At 39.1% G+C, this 15260-nt stretch overlaps 1 protein-coding gene across 2 annotated transcripts in view; it reads right to left on the reverse strand.

Moving 5' to 3' along the window:
• The window catches only part of LOC127660773 (calcium-activated potassium channel subunit alpha-1-like), a 292795-nt gene that overhangs the window by 16808 nt on the left and 260727 nt on the right, over positions 1-15260 (reverse strand). The window contains exons 21-26 of one of the 2 annotated variants that reach the window (XM_052151188.1): positions 14383-14506; positions 13487-13711; positions 12867-13059; positions 7448-7561; positions 2439-2522; positions 992-1122 (exon numbers count right to left, since the gene is read on the reverse strand). In XM_052151188.1, coding sequence (XP_052007148.1) covers positions 992-1122; positions 2439-2522; positions 7448-7561; positions 12867-13059; positions 13487-13711; positions 14383-14506 — 871 coding nt within the window. The remainder of the gene's footprint in view (positions 1-991; positions 1123-2438; positions 2523-7447; positions 7562-12866; positions 13060-13486; positions 13712-14382; positions 14507-15260) is intronic. The other variant, XM_052151187.1, reaches the window with a different exon arrangement.

Genomic DNA, 15260 nt, shown 5'->3' on the forward strand with positions numbered 1-15260 from the left:
ATAAAGTTGTCAAATGATTAACGTATAAAAATAAAATATTCAAATAAGATCATAAAGTCCTTTGTGTGAGCCCCAGAGGGGCTTGTCATTGCCAGTATGCACTAGAGTGACACCTCTCTGGGACCCTGACAGCAGCATTCAGCTGAATGATGGATGAGAGCTGTCTATTAGCAGGCTTCACCTTTGTCCGGAGTGAAATGCACTTGAAGGCTGCTTTGTTCTAACTTCACTCAAAGTGAAAGGTACTGGAATTAAGCCATCATACGGATAAGGGGGATAGCAGCAGTCGTAGGTGGCGAGGGAAAAAAAAAACGAAAAAGAAGAGAGAAGGAAAAAATAAAAAATGTCTATGCCATTCTACCCAAGATGACATTGTTAGGAGATTAGAGATTTTGGACCCCACAGCAGCCCACCATGTGTGTCAAGACACACCATTAAAGAAAACTTGAGCACTTACCTTGTTAAAAGATCTAATGAGACTCTTGAAAGTTCATTTCATGACACATTATATGAGGAGTCTAGGCAACAACTTTCCTTCTGATGTCACTGCCGCTGACAGTGCTGTCTGATCAATGTGTCATTTTATTTACCAACCTCTGCCTACTGGTAATGCTTGAGCACAACATCTAAAGCATTCCACAGCCGCAGGATCTCACTTTGCTATACATTATTTCAGAGAATTCGCTTCCAGAGTAAGATGTGCCTTCATGTAATTCTATATGACTTGCCATGATGTGAGACCAATGACTGTTCACCTTTTGGCAGCTTGCATTGTTCACCAAATCATTCATAATTTTGAATATAAAGAAGAGACCATCTGACATCTGAAGTAGATAATATGAAGGCTCCTTTGCACAATAAACAATTTGAATTGACTTATTCAGCATGTGATCATTTCTTTAAATGAGTTCTATATGCTAATCAGTTTAAATTAATTAATATAGGCAAATAGGTGTCAATGTGGCAGATGATTACTTAGTCAATAACTTACCGCACTCATAAGGGAGTCCAACACACTGACAGCAAACGCAGTACCACAGGCGAAAGGTTGGGTCAGATACAGCTCCGTATCTGGGTCATCATCATCATCTTGGTCCAAAAACTGAACGTTGGAGTCATTCACTGCAGTGGAGAGAGAAGTTTTAAAACCATTCAGAAAAATGTGCTAAGAATTAACCAAACAGTCAGTAGATGGTTTTAGGGTGGATAAGTGGAGATTCTCAACAGCCATTGGAAAAGAGGTTAATAAAATTAAATAAACAATGAGCAGAAAGACAAACAGCATGCACTTAAATAAAATAACAAAATAAAATAAAATTCTGTAATCATTTACTCACCATCATGTTGTTCCAAACCCGTATTACTTTATATCTTCCATGAAATATAATAGTATAACAGAATAAGTGGGAGGCAGTTTTTTCTGCCCATATACTAAGGGGTTCGAAAGTCTGAGACCACTTTTTAAAATGATATTTAAATGTAATATGTTTTTTAATTACATATTATATTACCAGCATAAACATATATATCCAAATATAATAGTTTGTCTCAGTCACCATTCACTTTCATTGCATCTTTTTTCCATATAATGAAAATTAATGGTGACTGACGCTGCCTAACATCTCTTTACAGGTTTGGAACAACATGAGGGAGAGTAAACAATTAACATATTTTTATTTTTATTTTGGGGCTTATTATTAATTCTAGTGATGAACAGTTCCCATTGCGGGGGATAAAAATGAAGTCACTTATGAAAGTAACAGAATAGTTTACTATCAGTCACAAATACAAGACTTTATGCCCACATATAAAGAAAAACAAGCTTTTAAACATTTACGTCTTTCGTTAAGACAACAACAGCCATCAGACTGCTTTGAGGCTATTTGGGATGGTCTCAGCAGCCAATGTATGGAGACAATACCCTGAAAGCACTCTCTGTTTGAACACAGCCTTGCATGAACCTTTGTTTCACCCCCTTTTAAAAATCTGTGCTTCAGAGATTAGGGCCAGCCCCAAAATAAATAAATAAAAATAAAAAGCTTAAAGCAAGGTTTGATCTGGAGTTTTTCTTCTTCTTTTAATTTGATTTCTTCCCAGACTTCCTGTGAGCTGAGGAAGAGAAATGTCAGTCTCTCAGATGGTGTGCTGATGAAAAAGAGCCCGGGCCAGAGAATTGAACTGCAGGGAGATGCTATGGAAACAGCCACAAGGACAGACTGGTATGATCAAAGGCCTAGTGATGCTCTAAGAAAGAAAGAAAAAAAATCCTTTAAAAAAATGGCCAAAAAACAAGACAGTCAATTTCAACCAGAACTAAGGATAAAAATGTGTTCAAAGTGATGCCATGGGAGCAGGCCTCAGCTGCATCACGAGAAATCAAGACAAGCCGATGAAGGAGGCAGTGTATCAGAGCAGCAGAGGACAAAGGCGCAGCTTACCCAGTTCTGTTATCATTTGTATGTTGGTTCCACTGTTTTTTTCCTGACTGAATGAAATCAATGGCAGTAGTTTGCCAGGCTTAGCTAATGATGATAAAACAGTGATGAGGGGAGACAAGTTCAAAGCCAAAGAAAGAGAAAGCATAAATAAGAGTATCATGCCAAGAGTGGGATTAGAAATCTTTAGGTACACTGTCAGGATGAAGCGCTTCTCTAAAAACTCCATGCAACACAGTTCAACAGTGTTTGTTCATGATAACAGGGATATGTTTCAGGCTTTGGTATCTACTGTAATGCAAATAGGAGAAAAAGATTACTATGTACTGCTTTAGAACATAGAAGAATTTGCTACGGACATAGTATGTTGTTCTCATGTAATCTCTCAGATACTCAAACAGCACTGATACTGCAGGCCTGATTTACCAAGAGCTCCACTGAGGGTTGATGATTTGCTTGTGTAGAGAACTGAAGGTGTTTAGTTCACTGGCAATCTATTGATGACGGTGATGTTAATAGAAGTAGCCATGAATTGTTTTTAAATGAGGTTTATGCTACAAGCTAAACCATTTTATCAGAGCAAGAAATGTCTAGTTAGGTTATTACATCAAGATTGAAAGTACCAATTTGATGCACTGGAGGTATGACAGAATGCTGTGTGAAAAAAGAAATAGATGAAACAATAAAATGGTTGGCAAGAAGCTTTAAGATGGCAAAACTTCAGGGGATGCAGCACTGAAATCTATTTTGAATACACTCTCCTAACGAATGCTACAAAATAAACTTCCTCTTAGCCATGTTATCTGAGTAGCTCAGGAGATCAAATACATAATCTGTTTATTTACTTAAGAAATGGCTAATTCACCTCACGAAAAACAAGTAGAACCTCCATCAACTGAAACTGTATAAAAACAATAGTTTTGACTAAATTATAAGAGTGAATTTTAAGCCTTTAAAAGCTTCATTTTGTGCCTATGAACACCCATTATAAGTGGTAAAATACTTTAACACACAACATTTTGTGGCCCATTGCTTCATTTTAACATTTGTAGTAGAATGTGGCGGCGGTGCCGTGGTCGAGCATTCTTCCGGGGATAGAGAAAGTGGAAAAGCACGTTGTTTAAGTGTGCAAATATATGTAATGCTTTTGAGTTTGAAATTCCCTCGTCATCCGCTTCCTCCTTCTAAGTGCGCAAGAGATCTTTTACACTGGTGTGAAAACCTGGGAGGTTGGAGGAAGTATACACCAGTATGGACTCCTCACCGTTGGCGGAAGTCATCCAGTCCCTCACCAGCATGAATCATTCCCAACATCAGGCCCTTCATAAGCTGCTCAAGGATTAGGATCGTCAGTTCCAGGAGGTTCTCCAAGCTCAAGCAGAGGACCGGCAGGTGATCCGAAGATTAATGCACCAGAAATAAGCCTCAGCCATGACCCCGGACACAGCAGCCCCCCACATCTCTGGTTGCCCTCATGAAAATGGGGGCAGAAGATGATCCTGAGGCATTCTTGGACTTATTTGAAAGAACGGCTGAGATCTGGAGTTGGCCGCGTGCCAAGTGGGCGGCCAGACTCATTCCACTGCTGTCCAGAAAGCCCAGCTTGTGGTGCAAAAACTACCAATGGCGAGTATCCTGGTGTACGACGATCTGAAGAAAACCATCCTGCAGTGGTTCGGCCACAACCCTGAACAGCACAGACAACACTTCCGTTCAGTGAAGATGGGCATCTGTGGCTGCCCATTTGCCTTCACTCAACAGCTCCGTGATACCTGCCAGAAGTGGCTGCTGGCTGAGGATGCAACGCAGAGGCAGTCGTCAATCTAGGGGTGCTGGAGCAGCTTATCCATAATCTGCCAAAAGGAAAGGCGGAGTGGGTCCAGTCCCACCGCCCGGCATTGCGAGGGTGTCAAACTGGCTGTCAAAGCCCTCCCACTCTCTCTCCCCTCACTCTCTCTTTCCCCCCCTCTCCCCTCTCACTCTCTCTCTCGTTCTCCCTTTTTCCAGTCTACCCTGCTTCCCCGGAGGCGCAGGAAAGTTCCTGCGAAACCAGCTTCCCATTTGAGGGGGTTCTCCCTGCTGCCAGTGCCCTTTTGTGTCTCTTCATTCTCCCCCACAGATGGTTGAACCCACTGTCACAGGTGTGGACATAACGCCTGGGCCGGCCTGCTGGAGTTGCGGGAAACCCGGGCATTTCTGGGACGAATGCCCCATGATGGAGCTTGGAACATTGGTCCGGGTCCCCGACACTCTGAGGGCTGCCCCTGATTGAGCCATAACTAAATGGCCAGAATTTAAAACTCTATTAAAGGGAATATGTGTGGATGGGTCCTGTGAGAAAATTATTAGATGTGAAGACTTCATCAGCTCCACATCAGGGTGAAATAAAGGAGGGGGAGGCTTCGGCCCCTCAGAGGATTTCCAGAAGGGGGTTTACGACACCCAGGGTAGTGGAACGTACTCATCCTTACCGGCTTCCGGAACACAATAAAAAAGTGGTTCAGGAAGAATTAGATGTAATGCTCGATATTGGAGTATATAGAAAATCCCACAGTGATTGGTCCAGCTGGTTGTTCTAGTCACAAAGTGTGACGGGTCAGTACGATTCTGTATGGATTATAGTCATTGTGGTGTCTAAATTTGATGCATACTCAATGCCTTGTTTTGATGAGTTGCTCAATTGGTTGGGCACAGCTCGCTTTTACTCGACAGAGGATATGACAAAAGGGTATTGGCAGATCCCCTTAACGCCAATGTCCTGCATAAAAATTTGTGTTTGGCTTACACTAATTTATGAATCTTCCATTTCACAGCTACGTTTCACAGCTACGGGGCCCCAGCTACGTTTCAGCATCTTATGGCCCGAATCCTCAGATCACAGTCTGTTTACACTGCTGCCAATCTGGATGACATCATTATAAACAGTAATGATTGGCAGCGGTATATGCAGCATCTGAGGGATGTTCTGAGGTCACTGCAACAAATGGGACTCATGGCAAACCCCAAGAAGTGTGCAATTGGACGGGTGGAGTTACGGTATCTGGGGTTCCACTTGGGTCACTGGCAGGTGCGTCCCCAAATTGATAAGACCGCAGCGATTGCAACATGCCTGAGACCCAAGACCAAAAAGGAGGTGAGACAGTTCCTGGGGCTGGCTGGCTACTATAAAAAGTTTGTTCTTAATTATTCGGCTGCCACCAGCCCGCTGACGGATCTCACTAAAAAGTGAGCACCAGATCTGGTCCAGTGGACAGGGCAGTGTCAACAGGCTGCACTTTGTGGTGGACCTTTTTACATTCAACTGATTTCTCTCTCCCTTTCATTTTACAGATGGATGCTTTAGATAGGGGGTTGGTGCGGTGCTCTTGCAGGTGGTGGAGGGTGAGGAACAGACAGTGCTGTACATTAGTCGCAAGCTCTCACTGAGGGAGATAAAGTACAGCACCGTTGAAAAGTGTGTCTTGCTACCATGTGGGCCGTCCTCACTCTCCGGTATTACCTGTTGGGACAAGACTTCACCTTCTGTTCAGATTATGCCCCACTAATGGCTCCACCATATGAAAGATACCAACGCGTGGATCAACCGCTGGTATCTGGCTCTTCAGCCGTTTAAGTTCAAGGTGATCCACAGGCCGGGGGTTCAGATGGTGGTCGTGAACTTCCTCTCCAGAAATGGGGGGTGGAGGGTGGTGGGCAGGCTGGATGACAACCCCTGAGTCAGGTGGTGGGGGTATGTGGAGGCGGGGGCGTGCTCGAGCGTTTGTCTGGAGAGAGAGAATGCGGTAACGGTACACACAAGAGAGCTATAATATCTATCACCTGTTTCTGTTTGCAGTAAGCACTGGAGCGAGCGATAAAAGGAGGGACCATGACAGAGATGGAGAGAGAGCCCAGCTTCTGGGCTGTGTTTGTGTTGACAAGAATGTTCCACTGAAAAGCATGTTGTTTGAGTGTACAAATATATATATATATATATTTTTTTGTTTGAAGTTCCCTGTCCTCTCTTTCCTCCTCCTAAGAGTGCAAGAGATCCTTTACATAGTATTAGCTTGAATATCCAGCATTTGGCTCCTGACTTACAAAAGGACACTATCAAGAGGCTGAACACATCTTCTTAAATCAACATCACACTCTTACTGTCAGATTAGTCAATGTCAAGTATTAGGATTGCTAGATGTCTTTAATGACAGATGGTATGAAGTGCTTGTACATCAGACTATACTGAATATAATACATATTTAACAGCAATTCTTAAGTAAAATAAAGTACAAATTTCAGAATTTTTTTAACTGAAGTAACTCTAAAGATTTAAAAGATCTAAAACTTGCACCCCCGGCTCATCTTTATCCCCCTCCTGACTGATTAGGACAATTCAGCCTCAGGCATGCGTCCTCAGGGCCCGTCCACGCCCTCCTCCTAGTCACAATTTGTCTCACATCTACCAATATCAAAATGCCAACAAACCTTCAGTACATCAGGCCATGAGTGTCTTAGATGTAGGACTCTGTAACCCCCTTGAGGAGGGGAGTTCTGGATGTGTTGAGGGGACAGGAGAACATGTGTATGTGTGTTTTCAATGCAGTTCTAGTATTTGTGAGGCCCATTTTCATTTGCTGCTTCTCTGGTGTAACACGCTGTAATTGGGTCAGTAGAGAGTTGAAGCAAATGGTCTCTAGTGCTTTAGTACCCTCTGAGATCTAAAACTTTCATGAGTCCCCTACCATGGGAACAGTGCCACCCTCATTGTTATTTATTGATGGATCTATTTTGCTACTACATGCTTTTTTCTCTCGCTATAAGTCTAGGTCTCTTCTAGTGCATTAAAAGCACAATTGTTGAGGATGTGACTTTGACCCAGTCTGTGACATATTCAGATGTGCCATTATACACATCACAAACAGATAATCCATAAGGAACACAACAGTGCAGCATTAAAGGCTTGATACACAAGTTTAGATTCTAATCACACTTGACTTTTACATGTCAGCAGTATGACTGCAGTGGCATCTCACCGAGTTCAGTTATGATTGGGATGTTTGACCCGGTGGTGACGGATGCCTGCCGCACTAAGCCGTGCACTGGACTGTTATCTGGAGAAGACCGATCCATTCCTGGAGGTGTGAATCCTGGAAGAGTGTGGGGAAAGTAACAGTCATTTTCTGCTATGGTTATAGTGCCAACAAATTACAAGATTTAAAGGGATGGTTCAAAAATATATTCATCATAGACCCCCGTTTTCACCTGGTATTAAGAAGCGTTTTTGTGATCCGATCACATGTGGTCAGCGCTAAATACAGGTCTATAAAGTTTTGTGATCGGATCAGAAAAACAACACAAATGTGGTCAAAAATGCATATGTTCACATCACATTTGAGGTGTAAACGCTAATCCATCCAGTATGAGTCCCGGCAGAAGTGAAGCACATCCCTCCCCTGTCAATCAACCACTGCACTAAAACAAGAGTTTAAACTTTGCCATTTATGAGTGGCTTTAAAAGGAAATAACCATCCGATCAGAAGTGGATACATACACAATCACGAGAGCTTCACAGATCTTCTTCAGTGTGTGACACAGATGAGAAGCACAAACACCAGAAACTCCTTTAATACAGGTAATCCACTAAAGTCACGGATATTTCTGCTTGACATGATGCATTTGTGCTGAGGTTATATTCAAACCGCATCTGGGAGAAACAGCGAGACGTTTTTTTTCTGTGCATTTATTTTTCTTTTCTGACATTGTTGAGATTGAATATTATGCAGTAACACATAGTGACTGGTGTAGACACTTCAGAGACTCTTCCCTTCAAATCCAAACACAAGACACATTTAAGCTACCAGGTGTAAACTGGATGTGTCTCACCAGACCATATGTGATTGGATCACCCGAGATGCATTTTAATACCTGGAGCAAATGTGGGTCATATACTTCATTTTTATTTCCATGGAACACAAAAAGTGATATAGTTTTGTGAATTGTGTGTGAATAGTGACTATTTCCTCCACGGAGCAAATAAAGCCATACAAGTTTGGAACAACATGAGGGTAAATTATGACAGAATTTTCATTTTAGGTGAGCTATCCATTTAAATACACAATGGTTATCAGAAAAATGCGTGATAGCAATGTAGCAACATTAGATTTTGTATGTATAATCCAAAATATAGTGTGAATGTATTGTAAAGTTGAGTGTGGTGATAGGACATGAATGGATTTTAACGGCAGTCTAAAATGGTGAAATATAGATATTCCGCTTTTAAGGGTCAGCTCAGGCATATTTAGCATTTGCTGCCTTCCATCAACCAGCAGGTATAAATTTTATATGCTGTTCATTTTGTTACCATAAAACTGGTGAAGTGGATCTTGAAAACCTTTTATGTGAAATGCCATGAAATACAAGCAGCAGTGACAAGAGTATGAATTCACATGACTTGACACTTTTGCATTTCAAGCTGACAAGTAAACACTTTAAATCAGTAATGCTATATGCATAATGCATGGGCCCTGTTTTGGCATCCATTGAGTAGACAAAAATGCAAGCGTATAGTTTTTACAGTGCCAAACATAATGCAGGGAAAAGATTCAGGTCACAAAGTTTTAAATGGGATGCAGGATTCTGTACAAAGAGGTGTCCTTCTTTTCAAAAGAAAAGTTTAATAGAATAGGTATCTCTATAGTGCAACAAAAAAGGAAGAAGACTAAGGCTTTCTCTTAAACGTGTAGAGAATAATCATATTTCTTTTTGTCTAAACTGTGAAGAAATCAGATATGCAGCGACATTCTGAATCGACCAAAATAGCATAGTGAAAAGTTACGCCTAAGATCCTTTTCCAAAACATTTTGGTTTCTGCCTATAAACAAGTGCAACTGCATATACAACCTTTTGCAAATACCACTTCTGATTGTATCATTTTGTTGTTGTTGTTGTTGTTTTTATTAAAAAATTATTCTGTAACACTTTAAAATAATGTTCTATTTTTTATTTATTATGCATTAGGTATAATGAACTAACAATGAACAATATTTTTTTCAGCATTTATTAATCTTGGTTAATTTATAAATGGTTCATAATACATTAACAATTGCTAATATATATATATATATATATATATATATATATATATATATATATATATATATATATATATATATATATATATATATATATATATATTCACCATGAAAAGCGATTTTCCTAAAATACATGTTACCATTTTTTTATAGACTCCACATCTCACTTTACTTTTTGTGTTTAAACGTGCACACCTATCACACTCCAAAGACAATACCCCCACCAAACAGACATACTGTACACACAAATCTTGAAGTCACACAATAAACTTTGCTTTTCAATGTTTTGTTAATGTATTATGTGGCTTGTACTTTGTGCACTTTATTCAAAGACTCCTCAAGCACAGCTAGTAGTGTCCTGTGTAGTATTTTCTCCTGGCAAAAGGCTTGCTGATTTATTCAATAACACCTTCTGTGCAAGTTTAACAACCCGCATTGAAACGGTGAGATGCTGAGGGCAAGAATAGTTACCAAGATGATGTGATATGATGTAATCTGTTACACCTGCATCTCGTGCAGATTTCAATACCATCCATTTGAAACCAGTTTGATATATTTCAACATCATAGTCTACAAAGAACATTAAATAACCATGTGTAATCCATGTAACATAAATAATATATATTATTATTATTAAGAATATATATATATATATATATATATATATATATATATATATATATATATATATATATATATATATATATATATATATTACTACAAGATGGAAATCCTTGAGCAATGAATTTATTTCAACAGCTGCAAAAGTTTACTGGCAAAGAAATAAGAGAACTTAGTTCATTGCGGGGTAAAATGGAGTCTAATATTCTGAGCACTAATGGAATAAATCTTTATTACACACTGTTTCTCTGCTGCTGATCATGCCAGATGTTGAGTTAAACTAATTGAGAGAGCAATAATGATGTATTGCTTCTCGAGCACAAACAGTATGATTAACATCTATTATCATCCCTACCAAAGGGACCTGCTCTTCCCAAACACACGGCACCATTCAGCATAAGCATTAGGGTCAATCTCAGACATAATTCTTCCAAAAGCTGTCATTTTTTTGTTTTAAATTAATCTTTCTGAGTAAAAAGTGGATGCTTAATAATGGTTGAAATGTTAATTGTTGTGGGCCAGCTTGTGTGGGGTGTGCAATTTACGTAATGAAGAGCAGCTGAGAAATGAAGCTGCTGATTTGTACTGTCTGTTTAATGATGATGAATCCTGATGGGCACAAGAGGGTTACATGTTTATCTGAATGCATAAACAATCTGTTCGAGTCAATTTGTCGGCAAACAAATCTGCTGCAGTCCAGCAATCGGAGGCAAATAATATGCAATCTGCACAGAAATGTTTGGGATGTTTTTCGGTGCTTTGATTACAGGAGAAATATATATTTTATATGCTAAAAATTGCATGCATACTCTCATAACAAATATATGCATATGTATGAAATGCATATACTGAATTTTACATCAGCCTTACTTTCATCGACATTTTTAAACACATTGTCTAAATTACTGATTTATTGTGTTTATATATGTGAAAACATACAAAATGTTAGTCTGTGTTTTCTTCATTCTTAATCCATGTCCTCAGCTGTTTCAGTAAATTAATGGCTTGTAGTTTTCATAAATTCTTGTGATAAATAAAACCTATTCTATAGGATGAATACACCAAGGACGTGTTGTCCATATAAGAAAGGTAAACAGAGCTTATCTAACAGAAGGGTGAAAATAAAAATGACACTATGAAATATTTAAATATAATAGTCAACATAAACTATTGTTTTCATTCCAATTCGTCATATTAAATCTCAGCTGAGCAGCACAGACAGTCATTCATTTATTTATTCGCTTTTGTGCCTTGTGCCTGTAACTTTATGTTATGCTTTCTCTGATTCCATTGTTTACAGACCTTTCAATCAATTCTCTGCGTTCATTCAAATTGAATCATGCCCGCCACTACAAATGGCCAAGGAAAGCAAACTTACCAAAATGAATAAGCCAATCAGAAGCTCCTTCCTTCAGTCATATTATATGATAGGCTAGATTTTCAAAAATCGAGAAAGAGAGGCTATCGAAATTTCGACAAGAGGGCGACTTTTACAACAAAGTGACGGAGATGTTCATTCACAAGGAGAGATGCATGGATTTTGTGTTCATGTAAAGTAGGTTAATGTATTTGTTTAAAGTCTGTATTATTGATACTAGGTCATAGGTACTTGGTCATTGTTTCTGGTTAGTCTGAGGCTATGAAATGGTGGTCTGGCAATAATTTCCTTCTTGTGTTATTCTCTGTTTGTTTTATAGTTCTAACGTTAGGGTGCAGTGTCCATTTAAAAAAAATTATAATAAGGATGTAGCCTGCAGTGTCTACATTACATTTGCCTTGTGCATTCAGGTTAAGACTGTTGTCTTTGGTGGTCAGATTAGTTAACTGCCAGTGTTCATTCCAGTGGTTCGGAACTGTGTGAAGAGTAACCTGTGAGGCCAATGACGTTGAAACTAGTAACTGGCAATTTTTTGTCTGTCAAAACAAGCTCTTCTGGCAATATGGTTCATTGTATGATTTAATGAACATAAACATCCTCGGTTCAATATATGACAATCTTTAATTTACGTGTTATGAGCAATATTACTGTCCTGAATTTAAAACAATTTAATCATGAAGTTCGCCACTGTGAAATAATTGTTTCCATTGACTCTTAAGGCAACAATTTACATCAATAACATTTCATGACATTATAATCACCCACGTAACATAATTTGGGCACGGCGTTTAATAATTTATATAAAAAAAAATTTGATGCTTGCCCTGTCTCAAAGCCCACAGCACGTGGCTGGAATACAGGTAAAGTGGGACACTTTCTGATATTTTGTCACTGTCGTTGTTTATAATATATTATCCAAATTACTTAATTAACGTCATCGCATATTATTTGAATGCCTATTTTTAGTAATGGAAGAATATAAACATAATGATAGATTATAAAGGTTAAAGGGACGTATCTTTAATTGTTCTAGTCAATGAAAGTGAATGGTGACTTAGGCTAGCATTCTCCCTAAAATATGCTATTTGTTTTCCACAGTGGAAAGAAAGGCATACAGGTTTGGACATACACTAGGGTGTTTAAAAAATGACAAGTTTCATTTTCAGGTGAATTATCCCTTTAAGTGTCCAATTTTATTTGTATTCAACCAATTAAACAGTTCAGGCATGAAATTGGACCTTTTTGTCTGTAAAAGCACACAGTGAACAGCTGGTTTTACAGTGTAAGGGTCTAATACCATTGAGAGCTATTCTCTATGCGAGACACAAGTCTCCATAGGCAGTACACTTGGCCACTCCTTACCTTGGGAATTAGCCTGCAAAACCCCAATGCTGTCATCAAACTGCATAGATTTGATGTTAAGAGACGCCAAAATACATTCCTTGTCCTGCAGTGAAGCATCGTCGATATTGTTCTGATTGGCTGACAGGATAACGCACATGTCGCAGAGGTTGATGTTGACGGCCCTCAAATCAGCTCGACTTAATGGCGTACCCTTCAGCAGAGAGAAAAAGGGTACAAAGAGAAAACCAAATTAAAGAAGGAGAGTGGGAGCTCAGATTTCAAATTAGTTAACAAGTATTTACTTTTCTAAAGGAAGTGACATTCAGCTGATCTAACTATGTGCTGGGGGAATACGAGATGTAGTCTAATCTAAAGGCTAGCCTTCGCTGACGGCAGCGTTTTGGCTTCGTATTTAATGCTCAGTCAAGCTGATACTAATAAGCACTAAAGCAGGAAGCAAAGCCAGAATTTTGCACAGCCAACAGGAACTGGGCCCTAGCACATCAGCATATGAAAACAAACTTTGGAAGAACTATGCAATGTAATACGGAACATGAGAAAAAAATCGAATGTTTCAAAAAGAGCAATGTGAATGCATAATGTTTACTGACATCCTCAATCTTAACGCATATACTCACAGGTAAGATGGAGACTTTGGGGAAGTTGTGAAGGGTTTCCCACTCTCTTCTCAGATAGTCTAATGAGCCCACAAACACGATGGGCTTTAGCTCGTGAAAATGGAAGTTGCTTGCTCTCAAAGGCATCACCAAGTTTCGAAGCCCCACTAAAGCTGATGTGACATCTCCAAAAATACAGACTACTACATGTCCACTTAAAACTGTCATGGAGGCCTCGCTACGTGTCTGTGGTAAAAAAATAAAAAACAGTTACAATCTCATCACTAAGGTTGGAATAAGAGCTTACCTGTTGTCATCCATACAGTACATAACACAAAATCATCCATTTAATATACTAACAAAAAATGGTGTGAATGTTTTGCGATCTCAAACATCCCAATTTGCCATTGACCGTTAATGAACAGATATTTGATCCCAATCAGGCATGATAGCTATAACAGTTAATCGCTAGATAAAATAAGAAAAATAAATTAAGAAAGGGAAATAACTGCAGGAAAAGAACTAGCAACGCATTAAGAATTAAGTGTCAGAAGTATAAATCACAATAGAAATCTTACCATAATCTTTATATAATGTCTCAACATGAAGCTTATTTCATGTCACACAAAACCAAAGCATTAAGTTAACTTAATTAACTTAGCTTAACTTACTTTCGTTTAGGATTTAGTTCAGATATTATTCCCTTCCATTTAAGAACAGCAAAAACATGTATACATCACATTAGTATTTTACATCCTCCACTCTTAAGCTTTAACTTTGAATTGGACTTTCATCTCAGTGTGCGCACAGTGAGCACAATAAAAATATCACCTTTTCAAATAGAGTGACCTTGGATATTTTAACAAGTCATTAATACTTTACACAGAATATAATTATGCAGTAACATGGATACCTACCAGAATGACCTTCTCAATCTCTTTGGATGGACACCAGTGAAACATTCCAGTGGAGTCATATCTCTTCACATTAATGTCCATGTTCTCGATCTGCTCATTTCCTGGAATGAGTAGGGGATCATGTCTGTAACATCAGAGAAAATGAAGAAGAAAAGGGTATTAGAAGAAATTATGTACACTTGCAATTATTTGTCTCAATGTAACTAAAAACACAACCATGTGAATTCATCTTCTAGGCTTAATTGTGACATTTGTCAAAGGACATGAAACTTTGAGTATATCTCAAGAGAAGTCTATTGGCAATAAATAAGCAGTAAACACGCCTATGCTGACATTGGCTTGTCATTGTCAGATTGAATTTGTGCATTGGACTCCATCATAACTGCAGCTCTCTCCAGGCTGCCAGGAATGCGGAGTCATCAAAGCGTCCACGCCAGTGACAGCACTGGAGTAGAAGAGATGGAGCCCGAGCACTTCAGTGACTGAGTGGCAACAGAATGGAATGCCAATTACCGGCTTTTACTCCGCATGGCTCCTGACGTGATGCATCCAACAGTAAAAGCTTTAACAGAGATGTACTTTAAATATTTTAGGAATTTGCCCAATCATATTTTGCTCCACCAAACTGAAGGTCATTAATGTTTTAGCAATGTGTCACATCCAAACAGGCTAACCTATATCAGCCCGTCCTGATGTAGCTGATCAGGGGGACATGTTGACCGTGAAAGTGGTCCCAGCTTTCTGCTAGCTAAAGATGCAGGTATAATTTGCATTCATTTTGGAAATATGTTCACTGAGCTCATCTGAAAGCTTTTTAAACATCTTAGTAGCTGAACTATACAAGTGAAAGACAAACTGAATGTGTGGCCAGTTCAAGT

Source organism: Xyrauchen texanus, chromosome 20, assembly GCF_025860055.1.
Source record: "Xyrauchen texanus isolate HMW12.3.18 chromosome 20, RBS_HiC_50CHRs, whole genome shotgun sequence".
Classification (NCBI taxonomy): domain Eukaryota; kingdom Metazoa; phylum Chordata; class Actinopteri; order Cypriniformes; family Catostomidae; genus Xyrauchen; species Xyrauchen texanus.